Source organism: Daldinia loculata, assembly GCF_022478755.1.
Source record: "Daldinia loculata strain CBS 113971 unplaced genomic scaffold F4817scaffold_130, whole genome shotgun sequence".
Taxonomy (NCBI): Eukaryota; Fungi; Ascomycota; class Sordariomycetes; order Xylariales; family Hypoxylaceae; genus Daldinia; species Daldinia loculata.
Genome location: NW_026054984.1, coordinates 1 through 24,943, shown reverse-complemented (window position 1 = coordinate 24,943; position 24,943 = coordinate 1). Strand labels below are relative to the sequence as shown.

Genomic DNA, 24,943 nt, shown 5'->3' with positions numbered 1-24,943 from the left:
ATTAAGACGCGGTCACATGATGATCGCGTTGAAAGAGTCGCGTCTTGATCTATTAATTACTAATTGGAAAGTTTTTGGCGGAGCGCGTTTCTGTGCTTGCCGTGGTACGTTAGGTACCTCCTACCTACAGAGTACCTAAAGTTATAGTGCTACTTTCACTATTCGATCTTTTGTTACCAGTAACATCCGCTTGTTCTCCACTAGCTGGCATTCTCCCTTACCCATCGAATTTTCTCCGTTGCATCCCCTTTGTCAACCGACTATTTATACGCATGATTCACTACGCACGACTTACGGCTATTCCAATGAGCTTATCATGAGTATAGAAGATTCGGGAGAACCCCCCGCTAAAAAGAGGAGGTTTTTCACAGATCCAGAGGACGAGTGTAGTTCAAGTCGACACTACCTACACAATACGTCTCCTCTCGTAGAGAAGACTATCGACGATGTTACCAATCGGGTATCGACAACGAGCGCCTCTGGCGAGTATTCGCTAGAGCCTACCTCTGCAACGGATCAAGGAATGAACTTTGACGAGAACACGTTCCAAAGCATTGTAGGAGATAATGTTGACCCAGAAGCGCTAAAAACTATTGGCGAAAACTGCGGGAATGACCTTGGACGGGCTGTTAATATGTATTTCGATGGGACATGGAAGAAATATCGCTCTCGACAACCCGTTTTCCTGCCGAGGAGTTCTTCGGCCATTGTAACCGATAATTCTAAGGAACCTGACCCCCTGCCGGCACGACCCCGACTGTCGCAATCAATGCCTAATAGTCGCTATATTGGTGCATTTGGTGTTGAAGGATGGGCTACTCGAAGCGGAACAAACCTACTAAATCACGGAGATGTCGTTAAGATCGAGCGCCAGAAGATTCAGCCACCAGGCGCATCACTTAAAGCAAAGAACAAGGGGAACTCACCTCTACCGATTCGAGTAAACTCTGCTGCTGCTAGACGCGTCGACGTTATCGTGCGATTCACCGATTCTCGAGGGACGGAAATTGGACGGCTGGCTAAAGACACGGCAAACTGGATATCTTCGCTGATGGATCAGAAAGTCTGTAGGTTTGAAGGTAGTTGTGTGTATGCACCAGAGAGACTAAGAACAAATGACACCGTATTCCTCCAATTACGGTGCTTCTTAATGAGGTCCGCCTTCCAGAACACGGGATTTCAGATGTCAGACAACCGCTCAACAGGTCTTTTTGAGGAAAAGGAAACTCATGAGGAGCGGGACTTACGCTTACGACAAGTAGCGCTCGTACGGTTGTTTCAGGAGATCAACCTCGCGCCGTCAAGAGGCAATGCAGCCGCAGCCAGAAGTGCGCGACAAGATCTTCTTGGTGCTGCTGAGATTGCTGAAAAAAAGAGTAACGATGTATCCAAATCTACAAATCCTGGTTCATCACCACCATCGGAAGATGCCGAAGATGGCCAGGAACTCGAGCAAGATCAGCTTGATGCACTATACCGGAAAGCTCAGTCGTTTGATTTCAATACACCCGAGGCTGAACCAGCTGAATCCTTCGATATGACACTTCGTCCATATCAGAAACAGTCATTGTATTGGATGTTAGCGAAAGAGAAAGACCGGAAGAATGAGGTTCGTGGGGCATCAATGCACCCTCTCTGGGAAGAGTACTCTTGGCCTACTAAGGATGTCGACGATCAAGAAGTTACTCAAGTTGATGGCCAACCTAATTTCTACATGAACCCGTACTCGGGTGAGATGTCATTAGACTTTCCTGCCCAAGAGCAACACTGCTTGGGTGGTATCCTTGCTGATGAAATGGGTCTCGGTAAGACGATTCAAATGCTAAGTCTCATCCACTCGCACAAGTCCGAAGCAGCAATACAAAGTGCGGACACATCCCTCAGTTCTGTTAATGGCTTACGGAAACTTTCTTCTAAATCTGGCATCGTTTCAGCACCAAAGACTACCCTTGTTATTGCTCCGATGTCACTACTTGCACAGTGGCAAAGTGAAGCAGAAAATGCATCCAAGGAGGGTACCCTAAAGTCTATTGTCTATTATGGCACCGAAAAGATTGATAATCTCCAAGCCCTCTGCTGTGATACTAATATCACCTCTGCCCCTGATATCGTAATTACGAGCTACGGTGTAGTTCTTTCCGAGTTTACTCAAATTGCTTCCAAGACAAGCAATAGAGACTCACACAATGGTCTGTTCTCGTTGGACTTTTTCCGGATTATCCTTGACGAAGCCCATACCATCAAAAACCGCCAGTCGAAGACTTCAAAAGCATGCTATGAACTTTCAGCTACGCACCGTTGGGCTCTCACAGGAACTCCCATCGTAAATCGTTTAGAGGACCTGTTCAGTTTAGTCAGGTTTCTTAGAGTTGAGCCATGGAATAACTTTTCGTACTGGCGAACGTTTATCACCGTTCCATTCGAGTCTAAAGATTTCGTGCGTGCCCTCGATGTGGTGCAAACAGTATTAGAACCCTTAGTGATGAGGAGAACGAAAGACATGAAAACGCCCGAGGGACAACCGTGAGTTACGATATGTCCATTATATTCAAGGATTATGGTACTAATTTTATTTAGTCTTGTCCCCCTGCCCCCGAAGTCAATGGAAATTGTTGAGGTTGAACTCTCGAAGGCTGAGCGGGATATATACGATTACGTATTCACTAGAGCCCAACGTACATTCTCCGCCAACTTCGAAAAAGGTACGGTCATGAAGGCCTACACCACTATCTTTGCTCAGATCCTCCGTCTGCGCCAAACATGCTGCCACCCAACCCTGGTTAGGAACCAAGATATCATCACCGAAGAGGAAGCCGCCGGGGCGGAAGCCGATGCAGCCGCAGGTCTCAGCGACGATATGGACCTTCAGTCCCTAATAGAGAGATTCACAGCGACTACCGGCGACGAGAAAGATGCAAATGCTTTTGGTGCCCATGTCCTTCAGCAAATTCGAGATGAAGCAGTAAACGAATGTCCTATCTGCTCAGAGGAGCCGATGATTGATCAGACGGTTACCGGCTGCTGGCATTCTGCTTGTAAGAAATGCCTGTTGGATTTCATAAAACATAATACGGATCGCCACCAAGTTCCAAAATGCTTTAATTGTCGCGAGCCTATCAACAGTCGTGATCTATTCGAAGTGGTTCGGCAGGATGATGACCCGGAAACGATACAGGCCTCGTCCAAGATTAGCTTACAGCGCTTAGGGTTAAATGAGTCCTCGTCAAAAATTGTCTCGTTAATGCAGCACCTACGTCAATTACGCAAGGAGCACCCGCGTATAAAATCAGTCGTCTTCAGCCAGTTTACATCCTTCATGTCACTCATCGAGCCCGCACTCACGAAAGCTAATATGCGATTCCTCCGTCTCGACGGTTCCACCAACCAAAAGACCCGCTCCACCATCCTGAATGAATTTAAGGAGTCCAACAAGTTCACCATCCTACTTTTAAGCTTGCGGGCTGGTGGTGTGGGACTGAATCTGACCCAGGCGAAGCGTGTCTTCATGATGGACCCTTGGTGGAGCTTCGCCGTGGAGGCCCAAGCCATCGATCGTGTGCACAGGATGGGCCAAGACGAGGAAGTTAAGGTCTATCGGTTCATCGTCAAAGACAGCGTCGAGGAGCGGATGTTAAAGGTCCAAGATAGGAAGAAGTTTATGTGAGTACTCATCATTTTCTCATTTATTATTATCCGATGGGCGTAATCTATGTTACTAACGTGTTGCTATTCTAGTGCTACTTCATTGGGCATGATGAGTGATGAAGAAAAGAGACTCCAAAGAGTCGAGGATATCAAGGAATTGTTAAGCTAGTCTGGATACTGTGAGCTATGAAGGATAGGTTAAGTCGATTACTTCTCACCCTATATATAAAGTAGGCATATTTAGCATGCTCTTTGGTAAGAACGGACGAGCAATCAGTTCGGGGTGGCATTCTGGCTTTTGGACTTCGGCTATAGACAGCATTAACTTAGGATCCTCCCCCCACATGTTAAAAGACATTCAAGAGCTGGAGAACTCAAGTAGCACAACACTTGGAATAATGATATAAATGTGCAAACACGACAGCCGACTTGAAGCGTTATCGGCTTTGGTTACCAAAGCACATATAGTTCTATCTACACCCATGTCCTAAATTTGTCCTTGTCATTATTCCGTAGTTCTATTGACATTCAAAGGCTCCAACTCCAATCTTTGCCGGTTAACCAAGTCGCTTCCAGATCTGATAGTTTTTGATAAATCGACGGTATTGTAATTATACATAGGTACATAACTCGTCGCTACAACGAAAAGTAGCAGCTCATACATCGTAACTCGTATCTCAGCTCACGTAGCAACTACAGGTTAGGTATATGTTTCGCTGGAGAGAAAATACCCAGGTGCGCATGTTGGGTAGCATCTATATAAATTACGACCCCGAGGACTGCCTCTCCGCTGTACTACTAACATCGCTCAGGTCCTCGACGTTGCGGTCGAGGGATAGCTTCTCGTACTCTCTTAATAGATAATCCAACGTGTTTTTGCTGGGGTTGGTGCCCCCGGTATCGCGCGTCATGATGGGAGCGACCCACTGGGCCTGGATGTACTGCATCATCAGGGGCATCTCGTCGTCGGCGGGCCCCTGGGCGGAGAAGAGATGGGTGCGCATGAGGTCGAGGTCGTTGACCTTCATGCGGTCGCGCAGGAGCCGGTATACGAGAACGGCGATGTGGTAGTTGTGTCCTTGGTCGTAGAGCCCCTTGGCGCAGAGGATTAGGGTTGACCGCAGGGACTCGAGGCTGACGGGGGGCGAGAGCGCGGCTATGGCTGGGGGGGCGACGATGCCGGATTTGTCTATCTTTTGCAGCGTCGTGTCGCCCAGGAACATTAGCCAGTGCATTAGGAGAGGGTCGTACGACTCGAAGCTGTGTCGTAGGTAGTACAAGCGTAGAAGCGTCTCGAGGCGTACTTCTGCGTGCGTGATGATGTTGTACCAGGTTAGGTCTAATGTGTAGCCGGATCCTGCTAAGAACCGGACAAGAGTGATGATCGTGCCGTAGTATTCCATACTGAGAATTACATGGTTAGAAAGTCATATGGTATATACGTGTGATAGGCCCGTAGAAAGGTCATAATGGTATGAGGGTGCAGGGTCGAACTTACTGGATTTTGATATGATCCGGAAGCACTATCTTCGTAGGCGAGAGGATGTCTGGGAGGTTGACGAACCAGTTATCCAGCATAGACTTGCACTCCAGCGCCTTCGAGACGTCAATACGAGGCGGCTTTCCATCCTCAAATAGATCCAAAGACATTTCATTCATCAAGTGCCGCAACTCGAAATTCGCCTTGATGACGTGGCCCATGTTGACTGAATACAGCCTATGGCTCATTGGATAGCGAATCCAGGTCTCGCCGTAGAATTTGGAGTCGACCTCGGGGTCCGGTAGCGGGTATTCGGGGGCTTTTTTGAGATGAGGCGGTGCGGCAAAGTAGAAGCGCTGCCAGCTATGTGCTGTCTGTTAGTAGGGAATGACGCGTGGAGGGATTTTTCGTTTTACATACGCTTGCCAGGTATAGATCCCCCACGCCGTGAGAGCTCGTACTCTTCGCAGCGACTCGTCGTTTGTACCCGCGTGGGGACTGAACAGGTCCATTTCCTCCGCCATAGCCATAGCTTGCAGTAAATACGAAGTGCCAACCTTATCCATAGCCGTAGTGAGAGCTACGATGCCGAGTATTATAGCGGCCTGAATTGTTGGTAGACTACCGGTATTCCTTTGGCACTCGAGCTCCCAGAGCCTTTTCGCTTCGGCTAGGAACTGGTAACCGAGAGTTTGCGGAACCCAAAACTTGGTACGGTCGGGGACCTCGCGACACATGTGCTAAAGAGTGTCAGTTGGCGGTATCAGATATGGGCCTGTCTACTAGACTTACACATGCAGCAGCGAGCACGGAGTTGACCAGCAGGGACGAGCAGAAGCGGACCCGTCCCGAAGCCATGTCTTTGATGAAGTAATCCATATGGAAAGCTCCCGTCCAAGGGTGCTGGTAGTATAGGTAGGAATTAAGGAGTCTTCTTAACAGGTGATTATCCGACGTTACGTTAGTCCACTTTGAGACATTCACGTCGTCGAAGTTAGGCTCGACGACCTGAGCCGCATGGTAGGGCATGAGGTACCGCTCATCTCCGTACCCTTCACGTTGCGATTCACGTTCAAAGCCATGAGAAGGAGGAGCACGGAACGTGGTCTCATAGACGAAGGAGCGTAGGTAGAGATTGTCCGACACCAGGATGGAGGGAGGCATGTCGTGTATATAGGGGAATTCGTATCGGCGGCGAGCCTCAGGGGCTAGCGAGAGCTGAATTAGGAGATCTCCATCCCTTGCGTGACGTAGAATAGAACCGACATCATTACCAGACCGGATTCTCCGGAGGATCTCGAGAGATTCGGTTTCGGTTTTTTTCTGGAGCAGGCCGAATAATTCCTCGTACGGGGTTATCCGGTTCTGCAGTTCACTATGTTTTCGCTTTAGGGCCTGGGAGTGAGTCTCTGCCGGAGCTGTGGCGTATCGACAGTCGGTACCATGTCTCACGCAGAGGCTACACTTTGGGCGCTCAGCGTTACACTGCGTGCAAGGGGTTGTCAGCCGTCAGCCGTCAGTCGTGATCGTGATCGTGATCGTGATACATTACACCAGATTTTGGGAAACTGTTTTTTGGTGTAATGAGATATATTTCAAGAGTCTTGAGTCTTGAAGAAGACACTTTCTTACTTTTGACTTCCTCCTCCTACACGACTCACACGCGGCCGTAACCTGTCTTCTCCCTTTGGAGCCGGCGCCCGCGGAGGCACCTTGTCCCGAACCACCTGCCGGAGCCGGTGCAAGTGGAACAAGACGGCGTTTTCTAGAGCCAGAACCGTCTGGGTTTTCACGTTCCATGACTGGAGGGGGAATTCCCCGGTAGGTTGGTACAAAAAGCGCCACCGAAGAAGCAACTTGTTTGGTGACGCGACTTACGAGTGTCACCAGCCCTCCACCAAAATGTTATCTGCGGAGTTTTTTCCGGCCATCTGTTCATGTTGCAGGGGGACTCACACACGATGAGAATATGTACCTCTCCAGCAAGAATTACTCGGCGAGATACATCTTAAGGCAGGCTAGGGGGCCAGACATACATAGCCCCTGCACGACTGAGTCCCCTGGGATGATAGCCTAGCCACTTTAGGGATAGACTGTTACCAAGTCTCCACAAACTAGGTACCGTTCTTTTCGAATTAGTTCGTTGTGTAACATAGACTTGTTTGACATGAACGCCTATATTATTACGAGATTCCAAGGTTTCCAAAGCTGCTCGTAGCTGGAAGAGTTAGGGATTTATCGTATATTGATAGTCGACTTAATTATTAAAAGAAAGCTAAACTTAGATTTAATAGATTAAAGTTGTTTTAGTAGGCTTGTTTCAAGATTCCGACTCTTATATCCAATCATTCTCAAGGAAACCGCTCAAAACGGTATAAAGTGGGTCGACGTAACGGTTTGAATATAGCCTCAACATAATCCGTAAATCTCTAGCAATCAGATAAAAGGAAAGAAGCTATGTTACAAAGTAGCAACAAAACAGAAAGACTCAAGTATGAGTTTAGTTATCTGTGAAGCTTTAACAGTATTATAGATAATATACTTTAATCAACTTAACTATAGCAAACACGCGAACTGGATTCAACAAACCTACTATTATATTTTATCCAATCCAAATCTTTTCTCGAGATATATTTCTCTTGGATCATACAACATATTTATTACTAAAATTGACTTGGCTGTTCGCTGTAAAGGTAATGTTAAATTTCTATTTGGCGAAGTCATACAAGACAACACCATACTGATTATAATTTTTAAGAATTTAGCATGAAGAGAGTGAGAGAGGGAGGGAGCGTAATCCTGCATTCATCAACTTCTTGAATCTTCTATGGTTTAGTCTAAGTTGGAGTATTTCTTAGTATCGCATCATCCGCACCGTTGAAAAGGGGGATGCATGTGTTTCATTATCATATCCTTTAATTTAGACACGCTTTCAAGGTTAAGCTATGAACATAGCTGACATATACTAACTCTCTTCTAATTAATATAGAGAAAAAATAATGATAGTTCGACTGTCAACTGCGTATCGTTGCTGTCGCGGAGTCGTAATAGCTTGAAAGTGGGAGAAATGCCCAAATTACTAGAATTTTAACTGGGAAATATAACAATATATTATTCTATAGAGCATCAATATTGATCCGTTCATAAGCTGTTATTGCATACTTCTTATACAGCTACACTTTTCAAACTTAAAAGGTGAAGGGAGAAACAGCACCACACGTCGAGCTCCATCGTGATTGATCTTGGAGATATGTTCTTATTTCCATATGTTAGTATTTATCCCTTTAAAATGCCCCATATATCATAGAGAGTATTTTTTTGATCGAGATGCATGATTAGTTTTTGTCTAGACTAATTCCACCTCATTCTACGGCTTATCATTGCCTACGCTCCCCGTTTTCTTCATGTTTTCACAAGCTTATAAGGCACAGAAACTAGAGGTCAATTATACACTCCAGCTAGTCTAGCCCCGACTAAAAAGATTGTGCTATGTAGAGCATTGCATCCACATGAAGTACATAGGGGTTAGGAGTCAGAAGAAACCGGCTTAAATAACTACGAGATCAAGCTTAGGTGGTTGGCATCGAATATCAATCTGTGAATAATGGTGCTACCTCAGGTACCTCAGGCAATTAACTGTTATTGCATCCTTGATGTTGTAATTGCTGTAATAAAATATCAACATCCCCATGGATAGCCGCAGCTTAGAGGGCAATAAATTATAAATTTATCGTAACGATAGTAGCATTATTTGACAACTTTTATCAAACACTAGGGGATCGAAGCGTTAGGAGAAATGCTGATATTGTCATCAATCAACCCATTCTATAAAAACACAACTGTTATATTACAACGGGTGTCAAGAGGTTAGAACCTATAAACCATTAATTTCTATTTGGTGCCCATGTAAGTGCCTGAATATGTTAGCTGCGATTTTGATACCACACTACTCCTATCTTTCATATGAACCGTACCTACTAGCAATACTAAGGCTAGAAGCCCAGCCTCTTATCTCACGTTCCTCTTACGACATTAGGAAGGCAAATCGAGAAGTCGCTTTAGTAACCCGAGAATAAACCAGTAGGTGTCCTCTAGAACCTCTGAAGTTTTTTCCGCCAAGCAGGTTCGTTCGCTTTACAAGCCCGATCTCCAAAAGCAGGCGCATACTTAACGATCTTGAGAGCTTCCTAGATAAGCTAGTCAATTGACCTGACAAAGTACAGGCAGTTTCCTGAATCGGGATTCCAGACCCCGGAGGCGGAGAGGCGATTGGTCGGTGATACCCCCGGCTTTTTGACGCCGACGGAACCCGTATCCTACAAGATCGGCGTGGAATACCTAGGCTAACTGTAGTCTGGCGTTAAGGTGGCTGCATACCGAACATATCTGTTGGGACTGCTACCGCTACCTGACTAGTAAGGCAGGTTGGGCTCTTTGCACGCCTCGTTCTGGAGGCTGAATGATCGTCGACGATCGAAATACCGATGGATAACATACACATGTCAGCACTATTAGTACACATTCAGGTATTCCAAGAGGGGAATTCGGCCCTTTCTTATTATCTGATTCTTAAGAGTCTCTTGCATCATTGATAGCGACCACTTGCTAGCCGCCAGATCGCGACCTAGGCCGTAAGACCTCATTAATACGAATACACGTAGGGATGGCGTGCGTGCAGCATGCGACGGTATAGTCGTTCGTATTCTCGGCCTTGTAGGTATCTCTCATCTCCAACCCCCTCTCTTATCCACCCATCCGGCTTCGATATCGATCTTGTCAACGAAGGAAAATGGTCACGCAGCTACGAAGCAAAGAGCCGCCAAGAGCCTCCATCGAGCGTGGGGACGAGCGGCAATCCTCCTGCCTCTCTCGGCAATTGATAGGCATCGCGGCAAAGGGCCAACCTTATAAATCCTCGAGCATTCTATACTATATAACTAAAAGACGGCTGCGGATTGGACGAGCTATGGACATGGGTATGGGCTGGGCGAACAGGGACGCTTTCCCAGCAACCGCGATTCTTTTGACCGTCTATCAGATGGTGGTGTAATTGGGTGCCAAGGTCTAGGCGCAGGTCAAAATGCCGGGGGATAGTCCAGACTTCGACTCATGCCGCGCTGCTCTACAAATTAAATCGTCCACCCACCTACCTCTTTGGGTAGATTGGGATACTACGACAGTATCTACGCTCATGATGCCATCTCCCCAAGGCTAACACCCTCGTCGATATGTGGTCGAGCGTATTGGCAACTACGGCTTCTCGATCCGAGCTACCTTATCGCGGCAGCCTTTGTGGATGAATACTTAAGGACTGCCAGGGCGGAGTCAGCTTTGAAAGCAGCCCCCCTTCTTCTCCGTCTTCATCGCTCCGATACAAGTCGAGAGGATCTGTAATCGTAGTGCAAATCTGGGGAAACAGACGTCAAGCAGGATGAAGTACTCTCTGAACGCAGTCGCCCTTGCGGCGCTCTCTAGCTTCGCGGCGGCAAAGGAGCTACCGCCCGACGAGAAGCTGGCGGCCGAGATCTTCGACAGCGGTCTTCGACATGAGCACATCATGTCGACTAAGATGGTACGGAAAACATACATAATTACGTCGACCATGTCGGTTATGCTAACTAAGAACTCATAGGCGTACTGGGACAGCCGAAGAGAGCAAGGTCTTTTCGACTCCACCCAATACAAGAGCATGGACGCTGCCGTCGATGTGGTTCCCTGCGCGAACGGAATCGCTGAGCTCCAGGCCGGCGACCCGCTCTACACGTTCAAGTGCAGCAAGCTTGACCTGTACGACTTTCAGTCTCACGCCGACCTCGGCAGCAACGGCGGCGAGGGTGCCGGTTCGTGGGGTTGGACCAGCCCGGACGGCCGCGAATTCGTGGCTATCGCGCAGTCCGACGGTTCCGCATTCGCCGAGGTCAGCCCCGAGGGCAAGCTCATCTACCTCGGCCGACTACCGCAGTACTCGGCCGCCCAGCCGTCGCTATGGCGTGAGATCAAGGGCTACAAGAGCTACATCGTCATTGGTAGCGAGGCCAACAACCACGGTATCCAGGTCTTCGACATGGCTAAGCTCCTCGACATCGACCCTGCTAAGCCCGTCACCTTCAACAACGAGGATGACATCTCCCACTTCAACGGCCTTCCCTCTGGCCGTTCCCACACCGTCCAGACTAACGAGGAGGTCGGCTACGCTGTCGCCTCTGGCGCACAGCCGCGCAACTCTGCTTGCGCTTCCGGTCTCATCTTCATTGATCTGTCCGACCTGTCCAACTTGACTTCCCCCGGATGCGCCGCTGCTGACGGCTACGTGCACGATGCCCAGTGCCTGATCTACCGCGGTCCGGACGAGAAGTACGTGGGCGAGGATATCTGCTACGGATACAACGAGGACACCTTGACCATCTACAACGTGACGAGCAAGGCGAACCCGTCCATCATCTCGCGTACCTCCTACGAGGGCGCCAGCTACACCCACCAAGGTTGGGTTCTTGATACTCAGTGGCAGCAGTACCTCGTCCTAGACGACGAATACGACGAGTACGACCGCGCTGGTCTAGGCGAGCCTGGATACCCCATCACCTACATCTGGGATATCTCCTCGCTAGAGGCACCTAAGCAGACCGGTTACTACAAGGCGTCTCGCAAGGGAATCGACCACAACCAGTTCGTCAACGGCGACTTCGTGTACCAGAGCAACTACGGCGGTGGTCTCCACATCCTGGACATCTCGTCCATTCCCTCCGACCCTACCGGCAAGGGCGTCACCGAGGTCGCCTACTTCGACATCTACCCCGAGGACGACAACGAGGAGGGCGGTGGCCAGATCGAGTTCCAGGGCACTTGGTCTCACTACCCTTACTTCAAGAGCGGCTACATCTTGATCAACACGATCGAGCGTGGAGCCTACATCGTTAAGCTATCCTCGTAAGGAAGTAATTGTACTCATCTAATTTATGATGAAGTTAGGGGATACTTGGGTAATTGAGATGTCATAGCGATATAGACACGAATTGACAAAATACATAGCAACGCTAATGGTTCAATTAATGTTTGTGATAATACGTACGGTATCGTAGAATGTGAATTCCGCTTGGCTATGCCTAAGGTAGGCGTATTATTATGAATTAAGAATCACGTTTCGCTGGTTTCACAGTTACAGTCGAAGTCTTCTTCGCCTGCAGTATGTAATCGCCGCCGCGCCATGCTTTATACACACCATACAAGCCTTGGAACGGCCTAACATTGCGAAGAATGACCGGCATTCTTGAACCCTCCATGGCCTTCCTCTTAGCATCCTCGTTAACTTTAACTTTATCGTATACACTTGGTAAATGAGATGCATGATACCTCTCGCGCACATTATCATAAGCAGGCCGGTCGTAAGATTTCCAAAATTCCTCCTCGGTATAGTAGGCCTGGGCATACAGCGTCTTGTTACCACCTAGCTCGTGGACTTTTTGCTCGATTGCACGGTTAAGATGCACCAGCTTTTGGTAGTCACTAGGACCAGGTCCCCAAATACCAAAGTTAAGCATGAACTCCGGATAATTCGGGTTAGCAAAGTTCGCATGCAGTCCATGTGCCGCATCGGGCGTGTCGCGTCGCAGACGTAGCGGACACAGCCAGATTGGGTAGATGTTGAAAGTCTGGTCTACCCAGTTGAAGAATCCATCAGCGTCATCAAAAGGCACACCGACGTCTTGGATTATATAAGTATCCGACAGGCGGCTCTTGTGTAGAGCATGATACATCACGCGGGCGTGCATATACTTGTCTAACAAGTAGCGCGTTATTCGGTTGAAGGGCGTGAAGAAGTACTTGTAAGCATGTCTGGCCACCCAGAAGCCGCCGCGATCCCATCGAAACAGGTAATCAATTAGCGGGACGTAATCGACAACCGGTTTCTTCGCCTTCTCGGCCCTCTTCTGGACATCTAGGTAGAACCATGGATCCTGCCGGCGCAAGTATCGCCGGGGCTTGGAGCCTATGGGTATCGTATTGACCAGGCGACCGGAACAAACCACAGCTGACTTTGGCGAAAAGACAATAGCATCGACGAACTCCACAGTAGGGTTCGCAAGCTCCTCTTGTATCTTTTTGCGAGCATCCGGGAAGCTTGATGTGTGATAATGTGTCAACTCTACGAAGCCCTGGGCATCTCTCAGCTGGACCTCTAAGAGCGTGACGACCCCAACGGTTCCGAAGCCAGATGCTGCACCCCAGAAGAGGTCGGATTTCTCGGACTTGGATGCGCGCACGACTTCCCCGTCAGGCAAGACTATCTCAATCCAATTGATACTTGAATCGAAAGGTCCGTGACGGCATGAGCTACTCTCGCCGGCCGAGCCGCTGAACCCGCCGCCAACGGTAATACCCGGAAACTCCATAACCACGAGTGGGACTAACCCGGCGCTTCTGGTCGCGTCGAGAAGACTATCCATAGAGACATTAGGTTCTACCAGCGCCGTTTTGGTGGCATTGTCAACTCCCAGGACATGGTCAAGTTTGCTGGTGTCTACTGTGTTGTCGCTGTTCTTCTCTGAGGTACGAGTGCTGTTGGTAGAGCCATGATAGACTCGGAAGGGTTGGCGTTGCGCGTAGAACTCCTGCAACCTCTTGGATATGGATGCTACTGCATCATTGTGTGCGTCCATTATTATTGATATCTGTATGTATAAAGCAATATCTGCTTTATACTGTTCTAATAATGATCGCGTTGGGATGGGAAAACAATAATAAGTGAGGGAGGCTTAGACCGTTGTCAGATGCGTACAGTTGGCGGGCAACCGTTAAGAACCCCTATTGCATTGGCGGTATTAGATACCTGGGCTAGGTACCTAAGGTAGATAAATTCAATGCATCTAAGACAGACATAGTTAACGGAATCATTCGAGCAGGCTTATTTTAAGCTACGAAGTTCTTTGACAGATTTGATACTTGTTTTTGAATATTTCATTTTAATTGATTGATAGTATTTTCACCTTCCAATATTACTACACGTGCAACTATTCAGGTTACAGGTAGAGACCATGCAGTGAACAATATCTACATCAACTTATTTTAACTACAGTTGTACTGCATTATATGCTTAGAAAAATTAACGTGATAGTTTAATGCAAAGTATAGGTAACCTTATGTACCTAAGACAAAAAGGACAATATTGATTTCAGCTTCAATCCCATCCTTTGGGATGAAGTTTAATAAGCTTTTTGGGTTAATCTAGAAGATAATGATATAAACTATTATAATAGCCAACTACATTTTTGACCATGGTATATATTATAAGTATATTATACCGCAATGCTTCTTATACCTACTTCCTATATACTACTTAACCCTTAGTATTCTCCAAGTCTGTTCAAATAGCGTTATCATATTTGATCGGTTCCCTCGTTCCAGTCATTCTGTTTCTACTGAGTTGTCCTATAAATGCAATTAAATCAATTGCGATATTACTAACAACAATAGCCAAGTAAAAAGCCGCTATCGCCTCTTAACTAACCTAACCCTGCCGTCCGGGGCATGGGGTACGGGGTAACCCCACAGCTCCCCTCTTCGCTCTTCGGTAAACAATTCCACGAACGCTATACCCTGTAGTCTTCTATCTTGCGGAGACTAGGCCTCACCAGCCTGCTTAAACAATGTAGGCCATGCAAGTTAAGCCGTCAAGCTCGGGTTATATTCTCCCTTCTGCTGTTAGCTGAAGATATGGATCCATAAGATCAGGAATAAGTTTTATATGGAGTACACTATTCATAAATAAGTAACGTAGACTTATCTTCAGTAACTCCGCAAGGAGGTCTTGCGATTGATTATATGTTTGTTCGAAGCCCACACCGACCCTTGTTATAGTACTGGGCATTATCATGAGGGTCAATGTACTTGCTCAATGGGCTTCGGCACTCGCCCTTCTCCCCTTGGCCAATAGCGAGCCTTCCATGACTATCATCGACGAGAATGTGACGCGTATTTCTAATGGCGACACCTTCTCAATGGACGTCGAGTCGTCCGGCTACGTCACTAAAATGTGGTGGAACGGCCGGGAAATCGTAGGTAACGCGACCGGAGGCTACACCGACACGGGCGGCAAGACGACGTTCAATTTTACGTCCGGTCCGACCCTAATCGAGAAGACGGACTCTATGATCCATGTTAGATTCAACAACTCCGATTTTGGAGATGTCTATTACGTTCTTTTCAGTGGTCTAAATGGACACTATCAATACGTCGTCAACCGGAATCTGGGACACCAGGGCGAGGTTCGGAGCCTATACCGCCTTGATCCGCTTCAGTTTACTTGGGGTCGAACCAAAATTAAGAATGCGCCGTTGCCCACGATCCAAGACATCAAAACTGGATACAAGGTGCAAGATGAAACTTGGCAGAGGCCTAATGGCAGCTACATCACTAAATATGATTTCTCATGCTACGTTAGAGACCTTGACTTCCACGGTTTATACGGAGACGGTGTAGGGGCTTATGTGATTGCCCCGGGGAAGGATTACTATATTGGTGACCACCTCAAGCAGGAGCTTATGCTTCATAGAGAGAGCTCCACGGACGATGCGGTTCTACTGCACATGTACCATGGTAAGCCAGCATTTCACTAACCACCGCTTTCTCTTATAAGTGCGGAGGGCTCACTTCTGGCCTAGGCTCTCACTATAACTCAGAATTCAGCAACCTAATCCCATTAGACAAGATGTGGGGACCGTGGCTCTTTTACGTCAACAATGGCGACTTAGATGATGCCGCGGCGCAGAGTAAAAAAGAAGACGCAGCGTGGCCTTACCCCTGGCTCCAGGACACTAAATACCGCCAGCGAGGCACTGTGCGAGGGCAACTAGTCCTCGGCGACGGACGACCCGCAGCCGGTGCGGCTATCTTCCTAGGCGACGAGGACGGCGCCGAAACCAATAACCAGGGTTCTAACTACCAGTATACTACGTACGCCGATGCCAACGGTTCCTTTGTTCTGGGCCACGTTCGACGGGAAAAGGGGTATCGCCTCCTAGCGTGGGCTAACGGGGGTGCTCTTGCTGATGTAGAAGGCGTGCACAATGGCACGGTGGTCGAATTCACTAATACAAACTGTTCCGATATCGACTTAGGTACCATCGTATGGGAAATTCCAACAGGCCGGCGCCCAGTATGGCAAATCGGCGACTTCGACCGCAAGACGCTCGGGTTCAGATTAGGCGGAGCGCAGATGGAACACGGACTAAGCGATGCGTGTCCGGCGAACCTCGTATACGCCATTAGCTCTAGTCAGGAAGACGACTGGTGTTTCGCACAGAGCGCACAAGGGAACTGGACCGTGATTTTTCCCGAAGCAGACCCAGCAACACGGGAGCGCGGCGCTATCCTCAGCCTCTCGTTCGCGGGGTACACGAGCCAGAACGGATACGGACTTGGCAGGGACTCGTACGCTTTTCCGGAGGTAGAGCCGACGGGTCTCAATGTCAGCATGAACCAACAGTTGGTCGGGACCATCGCGAGCGAAAACGCAACAGACGGGGCGCTGTATCGAAGCGCGACGACATCCGGCGGTTACTATGCTAGGCAGTTCACTATCCCCGGGGAAATGTTCCTCTCTGACAGGGCAAACAGGCTGGATTTGTAAGTGGTATAAACCCATCCCTGATACTGACGTCGCCCACATTAAACTAGGGAGCTTCTTCCGATCTCCTCCATGAGCCTGTATGCTCGTGCTAACCATAACCAAAACGCAGGACCCTGACGCAAAACCACAGATGGAGAGGGATAATGTGGGATGCGCTCAAGCTTGAGTGGTTGTAATCATATTGTATAACCCCTATAACGGAAAAGATAGTCGTTCTTAAATATACCAGAGCACCTCGGGGATGCTACTATATAAAACAACTATTTCATACACATTATGTTAGAACCTAACTATTATATATTATAGTTTTTTTTTAGAGAAATTGCAATCCAGAATTGACCAGTGATGACAATCCAAGAGGCAATATCTATAAGTTTGATAGAAACAGTTATGTGCAGGGTATCATTGGAATTACGCAACGCCTAAATAAGCAGACGCCCCCTATGCAAACCGAAAGTTCCATATATCATGAACGTGAAATGTATGGCATTCATATGGTGTTCGTTCGGCGTTCCTGTTTAGATCACAATCTAGGATCGAGATTGTGCTCTGTTGATCATCCTGGCACGTGTCCTCGCCCTCTTAACTTCCTGTTTCCTCCTGATAGTTCTCACATGTCTTCGCTGTCGGAGACTAACCGCCCAGGCAAATATGGTTTCGCGCATCAAGACTAGGATTGTTCCTATCATGACGGGAACCGCAATCCACCAGCTGTCTTGCGTTAGTAAATATCTCCACGGGCATTTATATCAGGGGTAGACTCACAAGTAGGTAACAGAGCCTTTGATCGCCTCAAAGTCAGCAAAGTTCTGGCCGAAGTATCCAGTTAAAAATGTCAATGGCAGGAATATGACGGTAACGTTGGTCAACTGTTTCATGCTCTCGTTTTGGTTCGTCGTAACAGTATTAAAGGTGAGGTTAATCATGTGATTAGCCAACTCTTTGATCTGATTGAGACCTTCTGTGATGAGAACACAATGGTCGTACTAGAAGGTGTGAATTAGTGATTGAGTTAGGAGAGAGTTAAATAAATCCAGCTAGTTAGACTATATCTAGCGAAAATGGGTGCTAAAGAAAAGCGGTTAAAGACATAGCACTTTGATAAGAAACTTACCACATCACCCAAGTAAGTGCAAGTCAGCGGTGAGATAATAACCCCTCCGTTGGGATTCTGCAGTTCCTGCACTATGGCTTCCTGGCTCATCTTCGTCTTGTGGTCGCGGAGCGCACTAATAAGCGTTTGAATTGGGTTGATGAGACTGTATAATTTGCTGACTTCGGAGATCACGATGTAAAGGTACTTGGTGTCGGTCACCTTGGGATTTATGAAAAAGTCAAGCTCCAGATCCTCGATAACATCCCTGTAACATGAGGTAACTGGTATAGCCATGTCGATGATTGCATCGATAATGGCCTGTGCAACCATTGATGCATCGCAAGATTTCCTTAGGATTGTAGTTGGGCTTGCCAACCGAGCCAGTATAGGTTTCTCCACATCATCAGCCGATTGCTCAAAGAAGGCAATTACTGTGTTATCAGATGTTATGAACATAGCAACCTGCTCAGCAGTGACTGCTACACCTCTAGAGACCAGAGCTGAGTTCTTCTCCATGTATTCTGTTCGTGCAGAGTTTGGTGAAGCATGATATCTCTGCAGTGTACGTAGCGTGTTTGGGCTAAACACATTGGAGAGATTAGTCGGTTGATGTGCGAAGCTTTGAACTGGTGTCGACGTTGGCTGTGTGCCACTCTCGAGCGCGGTATCGCCTTTCATGGTATTCTCAGATTTTCTGCGGAACCATCCCCTAGCCTTCTTGCCTCCCGTTTTCACACTCTTTTCGTCATCGCTGCTGTCGTCGTCACTGCTGTCATCCTCTACTATGCGGACCAGCTTCTGACACGTGAGAACAATGAAAGCATGATTAGTATACCTTTTGAAAGATAGTAATTAGTCGCCTAGTATAATTCCTCAGAGAGTGATTTCCTTACCAATCAGCTTTGGTGCGATTCCTTGTGTTCATGATATCCTCAATTGCCAATCTATGTAGGTCTTTGTATTGACCTAAGGCTTGAATGACATCCCATGATAGACCATTTACGTTGATCCATCGACATTTTACCCAACTAGGTTGTGGCTTTTGGATAAATTCGATGAGTTGATGATTGTCCAACTCATGTATCTCCAAATCGTCTTGGGAGAAGTCTACAACTGTGATTCGGCACTCTGCGTGGAGAGTGGGTACTGTCTCTTGACCACCATCGGGCTTCGAAGGGTCAACACCTGGTTCAGCACCCGGCTTCCACCCTGGCTGGCCTTCAAACTCTTCAAACTCGTCTACAGTCAGGAACGTATTCGATCTAGTCATACGTCGTCTGAATGCAGAAATCGGGGAGACCGGAGGAGGATTATTCTCAGTAGATTGTCGAGGAGTTGAGATCTTGACGTGCGAACCACGGTGTGTCCTAGTTCTGTCTTGTGGACTCTCTGAAGATGCAGCAAATGGTGCGCTTGTACTAGGGGTAGGCTTGGAAATTGGCGCCGTTGTTGTAGGACTAATGTCAGGCAGATCATCTGGTACGTCGGGAAACTTCTCCAACGTCGTACTGTGTGAAGAAGATCTGTGTGAAGAAGAAGATCGGTGCGACATTGTGTAAGACTAGGACTAATTGCCCTTTCGAGACGCGAGGTGAGGTTCAGCTTGATCAACAACTCTAGGACAATGGCGGTGGACAGAAGAAGGGATAACTTCTACTGATCTAACCTTTCCATAGGATTAGAAAAGTCGCGCGCGCGTTCGCCATTTGTTGTCAAAGACAACCCCCTATCAGTCTGAAACGAGCAGCTGAGAAACTGGGTACTGACAAGTAGAACTCTTAAGGAACTGTGATGAGGGAATTGGGGAACCAAATAAGATATTCAATAAATATGTCCATTGATTGGCCACAGGTTGTAGGAATACCTAACGCATACCTCATAGACTAGATATTTTAAGAAAGTTGGAAGTGAGTGTGTCGAGTGTCGAGAAGCTGACTGACTAAGGTTACTGTGAAAATGAAGTAATTCCCCACTTTAAGCTTGGAATAGGCTATCCCGCACCGCGACGTCAAGGGTTAACATTTGGTAATTTGAAAAGAGATGACGCTATTGGATACCGGCAGTGAATTTTTAGATACGTACTAAACTTGTGTAACGGAACAAAAGATAGTGCAATGTGGAAGGTTCTAGGCCCAGATTAAGCTTTTTCGTACATTAGTGTAGATAATCGTATATCGTATATAATGTTCTTCTAGTAGTACCTTTAAGTAAGATGTGCAGGAATAAAAAGCAAAATCTACCTCCTATAGAAATACGGAGTATACAATTAAGTACATAATGTACCTAAGTATATACATGTACATAATACATAACTAGGTACCTATGTATATTGACATCATTGAAGCCAAACAGTTAGTAATACTTAGGTAAGTAATCTATACCGGGGTGAAGCTAATTGGTATATGACGTATTGGCGTTCTCAAACAACCACCTTTTGTCCATACATGCAAACACATGCAAACACATGCAAACCACGCAAACACATTCAAGCTAGATACATAAACGTAGATGAATCCATAATACCTTACCCACAGGTACATCTCAGCGATCATCATGGCTGAATATGAAGCTCGCCGGCTTGAAAATATCAAGCGAAACAAGGCTCTTGTGAAAGATCTAAGTCTACATAATAGCATCATCTCTTCAAGTAGAGGAAATCAAAAAGTCAAAGATTACAATCCATCTCCTGCAAAACGTCGTAAGCTCTACATTAATTCCCCTAGGCGGTCGTCAGCTCGCATTGCAAATGCTTCAATGAAGCTACCTCTCCATAAAGATATCCAAGACGATTCAGATTCATCAAGCAATCGGCCTCATAAGGGCCGGGCAGCAAAACCTAGCCATGATGATGAACTGGCCTCTAAGCCTTCCAGTCCAGAACCAAAACTTAGTCCAGATTTTGATTCTCTAATTACAAAATGGTCTTCATGGACTCTTGCGGCACCTCCCCCAACACGCGACGATGAGGGGAACTATCACTTTGAGTCGCATCCTACATTTACCCCTAATAAGTCACCCGAGGCTATCATTCGTGAGGGTTCTTTCGGAGGAACATACTGGCGTCCCCTTTACTCTCGACGCCTTCGTACTACTATAACCGACGACTGGAAAGAATTACCAGCAGAATGGACCGAGGGTCTTGACGTAGGAAAGTACCTCACCAGCGAGGTTGTTGACCCGGGAGTTAATAAGTACGGAGTCGCATGCGGGCAGACTATCGAGCAATGGGAAGCCTCCGGATGGATTATGCACGAATACGACGTCCGCGGCTGGTTTCAGTGGTACTGCAGATTCTGGCAAGGACGTCGGTGTCCGGACGATAACCGTCAAGTAAGCAGGTGGAAGAGGTGCGTTGGGGAAAAGGGAAGATGGCGCAAAGCTCTTCTTAAGAAGTACGTGCAAAATGGTATACGTAGCGTAACTGATGAGGGAGAAGACGATCAGAAGGAAGAAGTGAGTCCTGTTATGCATCAGACGTGCCATCATTGGGCTTGGGAAGTCAGGCAAGAGGTATTAGATCGATTTTGGGAGGAGTGCGAATAGTTCGCCCAATTGTCCATGATACTTCGGCCATTTAATTCATGGTTGCGAGAGATGATGCGGAATCTGGCAAACATGGAGATGTTGGATAGTAGTGTAAGTGTGACTCAGGGGAAAAGTGAGTGCTATCAACACAGTCCACATTTCCTCTCAAGTTTTCACACCTCATAACCATACGTCAGGAAACTACTTGCTAGCCACCCATTTTCCACGTTATACTCATCTGCAAAAGTCGACCCGTGGAGAATCTTATAGTCTATCATCTGTCCGCAGCCTACTGTCGAGTTTCCATCGCATTCATGATTTTTATCCTGGCCAAGCAGACCAGCAATACGCATCCCAACATCCCGACCCTCAAACCAGGCCCCGTGTAAAAACCCATAGTATTGCGCTGAGGTGGCCTCACCGGCGAACCAGAGCCGGTCTACGTTGGCTCGAAGGTTTTGGTGCTTCTCCAGCGTCATGCCTACCGGCCAATTGCTGTAAGAGCCATAGGCCCATCTTTGAAACGGGCATCAGTTACACGTCATTTAGTCAGGGGTCTGTCACTCACTCTTCCGTACTCCATCGCGGATAGTGGAAATCGATAGGATCTGGGATCTCCTTTTCTGGGAACATGGTCCTAAGAACTGCCATGACCTCTGCCTTCGTCTCCTCGTCAGATTGCTGCTCAACCCTGTATGATTGGCCATCAACTACCGTCACGAAGATGATGTTGGACTCTTCCATAAAGCCAGGGGCGGCAAGTGACTGCCAGACGGGATAATAGCCTCGGGACTTGTCGTCAGCGTACAGGAAGAATTCTGTATTCCGATCCCAGAAGGTTTCGTTAAACTGCAAGAAGATTTTGGTGTAAGTCCCCATCTGGAATTGCTCGATAGCTTCGCATTTCCATCGTGGCAACGGAGGGTCGAATTCGACTACATTGTTCTGTAGTACCCCTACCGAAAATGTCGCAATGGCATCTAGAGCTTTTGAATCAGTAATTGACACTAATAAGAGGTGCAATCCTTAACCAATGGGCTCTAGGTCGCAGAGAAAAATTGTAATGATAAACAGGGAGTTGATTAACTGACATTCAGCCTCGATACACCCGCCATCTTGAAGCTGAACAATCACACCACCAGGACCGTACGAGATTGTTGTTACGGTAGTCTCCAGCAGAAGCCGCGGATCGTTCTCCTCAAGGAATTCATGCGCTTCCCCAACGACGAACGTGTTAAAGCCCCTCTGATCCCACACGAAGTTGTTCTCATCACTGAACTGGTAGAAGGTCAAGTTATACCCCGTAACACCGAAAAGAAGCCCGCTCTGTTCGGGCGCCCAAGCGGTTTCCCAATCCCACTCCCACCATTCGAGAGCTTGAGCGCGCATATCCTTCTTGGGTTTCCAGCCGGCAACACTGAGCCCCGCGCGCATACTAGTGTCTTGTAGGTTATCAGTGAGGATATACCCGGCATCTTGCTCTACCGTCGTATATGCATTTTCAAACGTTTTGAATAGGTCACTGAAATTAGCAACGCCGGCCCCGTCGTACGTCAATATGGAGCTGTAATTCGAGTACGTGTTATTCAGCCCGTACTTCTTTGCCAACGTCCATATGGGATTCTCAGGACCGCCCTCAGAGCCCAGTCCCTGCACCCAATTTGCGCCCAGCTCAATAACATAGGGAGTCCCGTCAGGTTTCGATCCGAAATTAGTATGAGCCACTATATCCGAGCGTCCTGGAGTTAGCACAGAATCATCTTTATTTTTATTTCAGACATGCTTAATTTCCCAAGCATCACCCCTCTCTTCTAACGATCTTTCGTAATTGTTAATAATATAGAATACTATGAAAATCATAATAAAACTAGGAGATATTATGCATACCGCGACCACCAATATAGTCGTTACGATCAACAATTAAAAAATCCGAGACAGACGCATTCGACAACGCCTGAGCGGCCGTGATACCGGCAACTCCCGCTCCAAGTATCGCGACCGTCGTTTTGCGACACTCGGTCTCGCTGTTTACTCCCCGCGTTACCACTCTCCCAGCACATCCGAGAGGTGCAGCAAGGGCGCACAGGACAGCGAAAAGCCGCCGGTCGGTCAATTGCATCGTGATGCGCTACTTTCCAGGTTTAGGAGTTATGTTGAGAGAATCGTGCTGGCAACTCGCCCAGACAGAACCTTTATATACCTAAGGTATGTATCTAATGTTCCCTATCAATTGACAAATGGCAACGACAGCATTGATTATCACAACATCCCGCCCAAGCCCCTGCGGCTGATAAGGCGGGAAGAGCCGAGCCAGCTGCATCGGGCCTGAATACTGAAAGCTGATGTTCCCTCCCGCAGGATCTGCATGCTCAGGTATGATAACGATCCTTGGCTTGCAGGTGCTAAGCGGCTTTCAGCAGCTCGAGGTTGTATCGCAACGCAAACGCAGCTCAGTTGATTCACCGGTGTAAGGATAAAATGGTTACAGGTGTTATTACATGACTAGGGTCCATAAGACCCATTATAAGTCTACATAAATACCTAAATCTTACAAATATTAAAAATTTTTTTAGATATTTTATAATATAATAATTATTTATATTAAATAATGATTATATTATAATTAATAGTTTTACTGTTTTTTTTATTAAAACGGGTAAATTAAAATTAAAATTAAAATTAAAATTAAATTAATTAATTAACCAATTATTTTTTAAAATTTAATTGTTTTAAGTTTTATTGTTTAGTAATTTTAAACCAAATTATTAAATTACTTTAATAACGATTACCATTTTAAATTGTTTATTTTTTAAACAATTTTTATTGTTTATTTAAAAAATATTAAAATATTTATTTTATTTTTATTTTATTAATTTTTATTTTTATAATTACGTTATTTTCGATACTTATATTAAAAACATAATTATAAACTTGTTAATTATTTTAATTTTTTTAAATTAATTATTTTTATATTATAAAAATTTAAAAAAACGATATTATTTTTATCTTTCCGAAAGAATATTGCGCTTAAACTTTTTTAATTGATAAGGTAATTGATAAGGTAATTGATAAGGTAATTGATAAGAAATTGTATGTGCTTACGTAAAAATACCCGGAAATTGATAAGACCATTGATAAGACCCCGATAAGCTGATAAGACCCAACACCTACAAATCTGATTGGCCGCACCCCGCATCACCCCCGCACCATCCGAGTGTTTTTATTGGGTGCATCCCTTTTAACCCTTGCACCTTAAAATTGATTGATTGGGTGCATCGCTTTTAGCCTTTGCACCGGTAATGTGTTTTGATTGGATGCATTTGCTTAGCGCCTTTAGCCGTTAGCCTTGCAACACCTAGCCTTGCAGCCTTTAGCCTTGCAGCCCCTAGCCTTGCAGCCCCTAGCCTTACAGCCCTTAGCCTTGCAGCCATATGCTTACATAATCAACCAAAATGACAATAACCTTACAAGTGGTTAATTTGAAAAATGACCGATATTTAAAAATAAAATAAAAATTTAAAAAAATAATAAAAAATAATATAAAATAAATAAAAATAATAATGAAAAATAA

At 46.6% G+C, this 24,943-nt stretch overlaps 8 protein-coding genes across 8 annotated transcripts; 4 read left to right on the top strand and 4 right to left on the bottom strand.

Moving 5' to 3' along the window:
* The first annotated feature begins 13 nt into the window (after nucleotides 1–13).
* Nucleotides 14–4,112, top strand: F4817DRAFT_45259 (SNF2 family N-terminal domain-containing protein). The gene is made up of 3 exons (XM_049307494.1): nucleotides 14–2,523; nucleotides 2,578–3,660; nucleotides 3,736–4,112. Exons 1-3 carry the CDS (start codon nucleotides 317–319, stop codon nucleotides 3,812–3,814), a joined length of 3,369 nt encoding a protein of 1,122 aa, XP_049153397.1. The 5' UTR covers nucleotides 14–316; the 3' UTR covers nucleotides 3,815–4,112.
* Nucleotides 3,736–7,400, bottom strand: F4817DRAFT_45273 (uncharacterized protein). The gene is made up of 6 exons (XM_049307495.1): nucleotides 6,758–7,400; nucleotides 6,673–6,693; nucleotides 5,918–6,610; nucleotides 5,546–5,865; nucleotides 5,144–5,488; nucleotides 3,736–5,049 (listed from the first exon to the last, which is right to left on the bottom strand). Exons 1-6 carry the CDS (start codon nucleotides 6,923–6,925, stop codon nucleotides 4,410–4,412), a joined length of 2,187 nt encoding a protein of 728 aa, XP_049153396.1. The 5' UTR covers nucleotides 6,926–7,400; the 3' UTR covers nucleotides 3,736–4,409.
* Nucleotides 7,401–10,472: 3,072 nt separating this feature from the next.
* On the top strand, nucleotides 10,473–12,157 carry F4817DRAFT_355145 (uncharacterized protein). Its single transcript, XM_049305623.1, has 2 exons — nucleotides 10,473–10,697; nucleotides 10,758–12,157. Exons 1-2 carry the CDS (start codon nucleotides 10,557–10,559, stop codon nucleotides 12,054–12,056), a joined length of 1,440 nt encoding a protein of 479 aa, XP_049153395.1. The 5' UTR covers nucleotides 10,473–10,556; the 3' UTR covers nucleotides 12,057–12,157.
* On the bottom strand, nucleotides 12,045–13,841 carry F4817DRAFT_355144 (FAD-binding domain-containing protein). The gene has a single exon (XM_049305622.1). The coding sequence runs from the start codon at nucleotides 13,780–13,782 to the stop codon at nucleotides 12,253–12,255; it is 1,530 nt and encodes a 509-aa protein (XP_049153394.1). The 5' UTR covers nucleotides 13,783–13,841; the 3' UTR covers nucleotides 12,045–12,252.
* Nucleotides 13,842–15,120: 1,279 nt separating this feature from the next.
* F4817DRAFT_362895 (polysaccharide lyase family 4 protein) lies at nucleotides 15,121–16,927 on the top strand (the record flags this gene model as incomplete). The annotated part of the gene is made up of 3 exons (XM_049306582.1): nucleotides 15,121–15,718; nucleotides 15,784–16,747; nucleotides 16,861–16,927. The coding sequence occupies 3 exons, from the start codon at nucleotides 15,121–15,123 to the stop codon at nucleotides 16,925–16,927; spliced, it is 1,629 nt and encodes a 542-aa protein (XP_049153393.1).
* Nucleotides 16,861–19,627, bottom strand: F4817DRAFT_45085 (uncharacterized protein). Its single transcript, XM_049307493.1, has 4 exons — nucleotides 18,741–19,627; nucleotides 17,866–18,682; nucleotides 17,517–17,737; nucleotides 16,861–17,462 (listed from the first exon to the last, which is right to left on the bottom strand). The coding sequence occupies exons 1-4, from the start codon at nucleotides 19,397–19,399 to the stop codon at nucleotides 17,282–17,284; spliced, it is 1,878 nt and encodes a 625-aa protein (XP_049153392.1). The 5' UTR covers nucleotides 19,400–19,627; the 3' UTR covers nucleotides 16,861–17,281.
* A 723-nt stretch (nucleotides 19,628–20,350) lies between these two features.
* On the top strand, nucleotides 20,351–21,663 carry F4817DRAFT_45060 (uncharacterized protein). The gene has a single exon (XM_049307491.1). The coding sequence runs from the start codon at nucleotides 20,401–20,403 to the stop codon at nucleotides 21,388–21,390; it is 990 nt and encodes a 329-aa protein (XP_049153391.1). The 5' UTR covers nucleotides 20,351–20,400; the 3' UTR covers nucleotides 21,391–21,663.
* On the bottom strand, nucleotides 21,468–23,852 carry F4817DRAFT_45067 (amine oxidase). The gene is made up of 4 exons (XM_049307492.1): nucleotides 23,260–23,852; nucleotides 22,464–23,096; nucleotides 21,941–22,352; nucleotides 21,468–21,888 (listed from the first exon to the last, which is right to left on the bottom strand). Exons 1-4 carry the CDS (start codon nucleotides 23,489–23,491, stop codon nucleotides 21,546–21,548), a joined length of 1,620 nt encoding a protein of 539 aa, XP_049153390.1. The 5' UTR covers nucleotides 23,492–23,852; the 3' UTR covers nucleotides 21,468–21,545.
* Between the last annotated feature and the right edge of the window lie 1,091 nt (nucleotides 23,853–24,943).

What these genes read in the sequence shown, in the direction of transcription:
- F4817DRAFT_355145 (XM_049305623.1), top strand. Translation starts at nt 10,557, where the DNA reads ATGAAGTACTCTCTGAACGCAGTCGCCCTTGCGGCGCTCTCTAGCTTC. An exon ending in ACATCATGTCGACTAAGATG is followed by an intron (nt 10,698 to 10,757) that starts GTACGGAAAACA and finishes AAGAACTCATAG; the next exon opens with GCGTACTGGGACAGCCGAAG.
- F4817DRAFT_45259 (XM_049307494.1), top strand. Translation starts at nt 317, where the DNA reads ATGAGTATAGAAGATTCGGGAGAACCCCCCGCTAAAAAGAGGAGGTTT. An exon ending in AAAACGCCCGAGGGACAACC is followed by an intron (nt 2,524 to 2,577) that starts GTGAGTTACGAT and finishes AATTTTATTTAG; the next exon opens with TCTTGTCCCCCTGCCCCCGA. An exon ending in CAAGATAGGAAGAAGTTTAT is followed by an intron (nt 3,661 to 3,735) that starts GTGAGTACTCAT and finishes TTGCTATTCTAG; the next exon opens with TGCTACTTCATTGGGCATGA.
- F4817DRAFT_45060 (XM_049307491.1), top strand. Translation starts at nt 20,401, where the DNA reads ATGGCTGAATATGAAGCTCGCCGGCTTGAAAATATCAAGCGAAACAAG.
- F4817DRAFT_355144 (XM_049305622.1), bottom strand. Translation starts at nt 13,782, where the DNA reads ATGGACGCACACAATGATGCAGTAGCATCCATATCCAAGAGGTTGCAG.
- F4817DRAFT_45273 (XM_049307495.1), bottom strand. Translation starts at nt 6,925, where the DNA reads ATGGAACGTGAAAACCCAGACGGTTCTGGCTCTAGAAAACGCCGTCTT. An exon ending in GTAGGAGGAGGAAGTCAAAA is followed by an intron (nt 6,694 to 6,757) that starts GTAAGAAAGTGT and finishes ACCAAAAAACAG; the next exon opens with TTTCCCAAAATCTGGTGTAA. An exon ending in TTCCCAAAATCTGGTGTAAT is followed by an intron (nt 6,611 to 6,672) that starts GTATCACGATCA and finishes CCTTGCACGCAG; the next exon opens with TGTAACGCTGAGCGCCCAAA.
- F4817DRAFT_45085 (XM_049307493.1), bottom strand. Translation starts at nt 19,399, where the DNA reads ATGTCGCACCGATCTTCTTCTTCACACAGATCTTCTTCACACAGTACG. An exon ending in AATCGCACCAAAGCTGATTG is followed by an intron (nt 18,683 to 18,740) that starts GTAAGGAAATCA and finishes ATCTTTCAAAAG; the next exon opens with GTATACTAATCATGCTTTCA. An exon ending in AAAGGCTCTGTTACCTACTT is followed by an intron (nt 17,463 to 17,516) that starts GTGAGTCTACCC and finishes AACGCAAGACAG; the next exon opens with CTGGTGGATTGCGGTTCCCG.
- F4817DRAFT_45067 (XM_049307492.1), bottom strand. Translation starts at nt 23,491, where the DNA reads ATGCAATTGACCGACCGGCGGCTTTTCGCTGTCCTGTGCGCCCTTGCT. An exon ending in CGACTATATTGGTGGTCGCG is followed by an intron (nt 23,097 to 23,259) that starts GTATGCATAATA and finishes GCTCGGATATAG; the next exon opens with TGGCTCATACTAATTTCGGA. An exon ending in CCGCGATGGAGTACGGAAGA is followed by an intron (nt 21,889 to 21,940) that starts GTGAGTGACAGA and finishes CCCGTTTCAAAG; the next exon opens with ATGGGCCTATGGCTCTTACA.